This window comes from Eimeria mitis, genomic scaffold (genome assembly GCF_000499745.2).
Source record: "Eimeria mitis Houghton genomic scaffold, Emh_scaff2541, whole genome shotgun sequence".
Lineage (NCBI taxonomy): Eukaryota > Apicomplexa > Conoidasida > Eucoccidiorida > Eimeriidae > Eimeria > Eimeria mitis.
Genome location: NW_013570882.1, coordinates 2,939 through 3,666, shown reverse-complemented (window position 1 = coordinate 3,666; position 728 = coordinate 2,939). Strand labels below are relative to the sequence as shown.

The 728-nt window shown below is 49.7% G+C and overlaps 1 protein-coding gene across 1 annotated transcript in view; it reads left to right on the top strand.

Annotated features, from left to right (window-relative positions):
- Positions 1-728, top strand: part of EMH_0055300 (uncharacterized protein) — a gene marked incomplete at both ends in the record, with an annotated part of 6,859 nt that overhangs the window by 4,599 nt on the left and 1,532 nt on the right. The window contains one exon of the mRNA XM_013497220.1: positions 485-588. Coding sequence (XP_013352674.1) covers positions 485-588 — 104 coding nt within the window. The remainder of the gene's footprint in view (positions 1-484; positions 589-728) is intronic.

Here is a 728-nt window from a genome sequence, read left to right as displayed (position 1 = left end):
GTTTGCTTGCAGCGAGAACTCGGAGCCTTCTTCGGCAGCTGCAGCGCGTTGAGTTGACGCTAACCCCTCGACCCCCAACTGTGTTTGTTCAGAAGGTGTGGTTTAGGGTTTAGGGTTTAGGGTTTGGGGTTTAGGGTTTAGGGTTTACGGTTTAGGGTTTGGGGCTTAGGGGCTAGGGTTTAGGGTTTAGCTGCGAGCTCACGGCGTTAGGTTTCTGTAGAGCCGGGAGTAAGTCGCTGCACCATATTGTCTAGGGTTTAGGGTTTAGGGTTTAGGGTTTAGGGTTTAGGGTTTAGGGTTTGTTGTTTTCAGTTTAGTGCTATTCTAACGAAGCTGCGTATCGCCCATCAGACTTACGCCATGCGGTGCGTTTCTTTGTAAACCCTAAACCCTAAACCCTAAACCCTAGCCCCGTGAAACTAAGGCCATAGTACCCCGTCTAGGGTTTAGGGTTTAGGGTTTAGGGTTTAGGGTTTGTGTACAGAGGAATTCTCTGCTTCGATATCCTCGAGAGAGACCGCAAGCTAGCTTGGTGCTGTGACACAGCTGATCGTTTCTACTGCGGCACCAACAAAAAAATAGCAACAAGTAGGGTTTAGGGTTTAGGGTTTAGGGTTTAGGGTTTAGGGTTTGGGGTTTAGGGTTTAGGGTTTGGGGGTGGGGAGGTTACTAGGGTTTCGCGCTGTGTGGGGGTAGTTGGCTTCTTTTGACAGGCTCCTAGGGTTTAC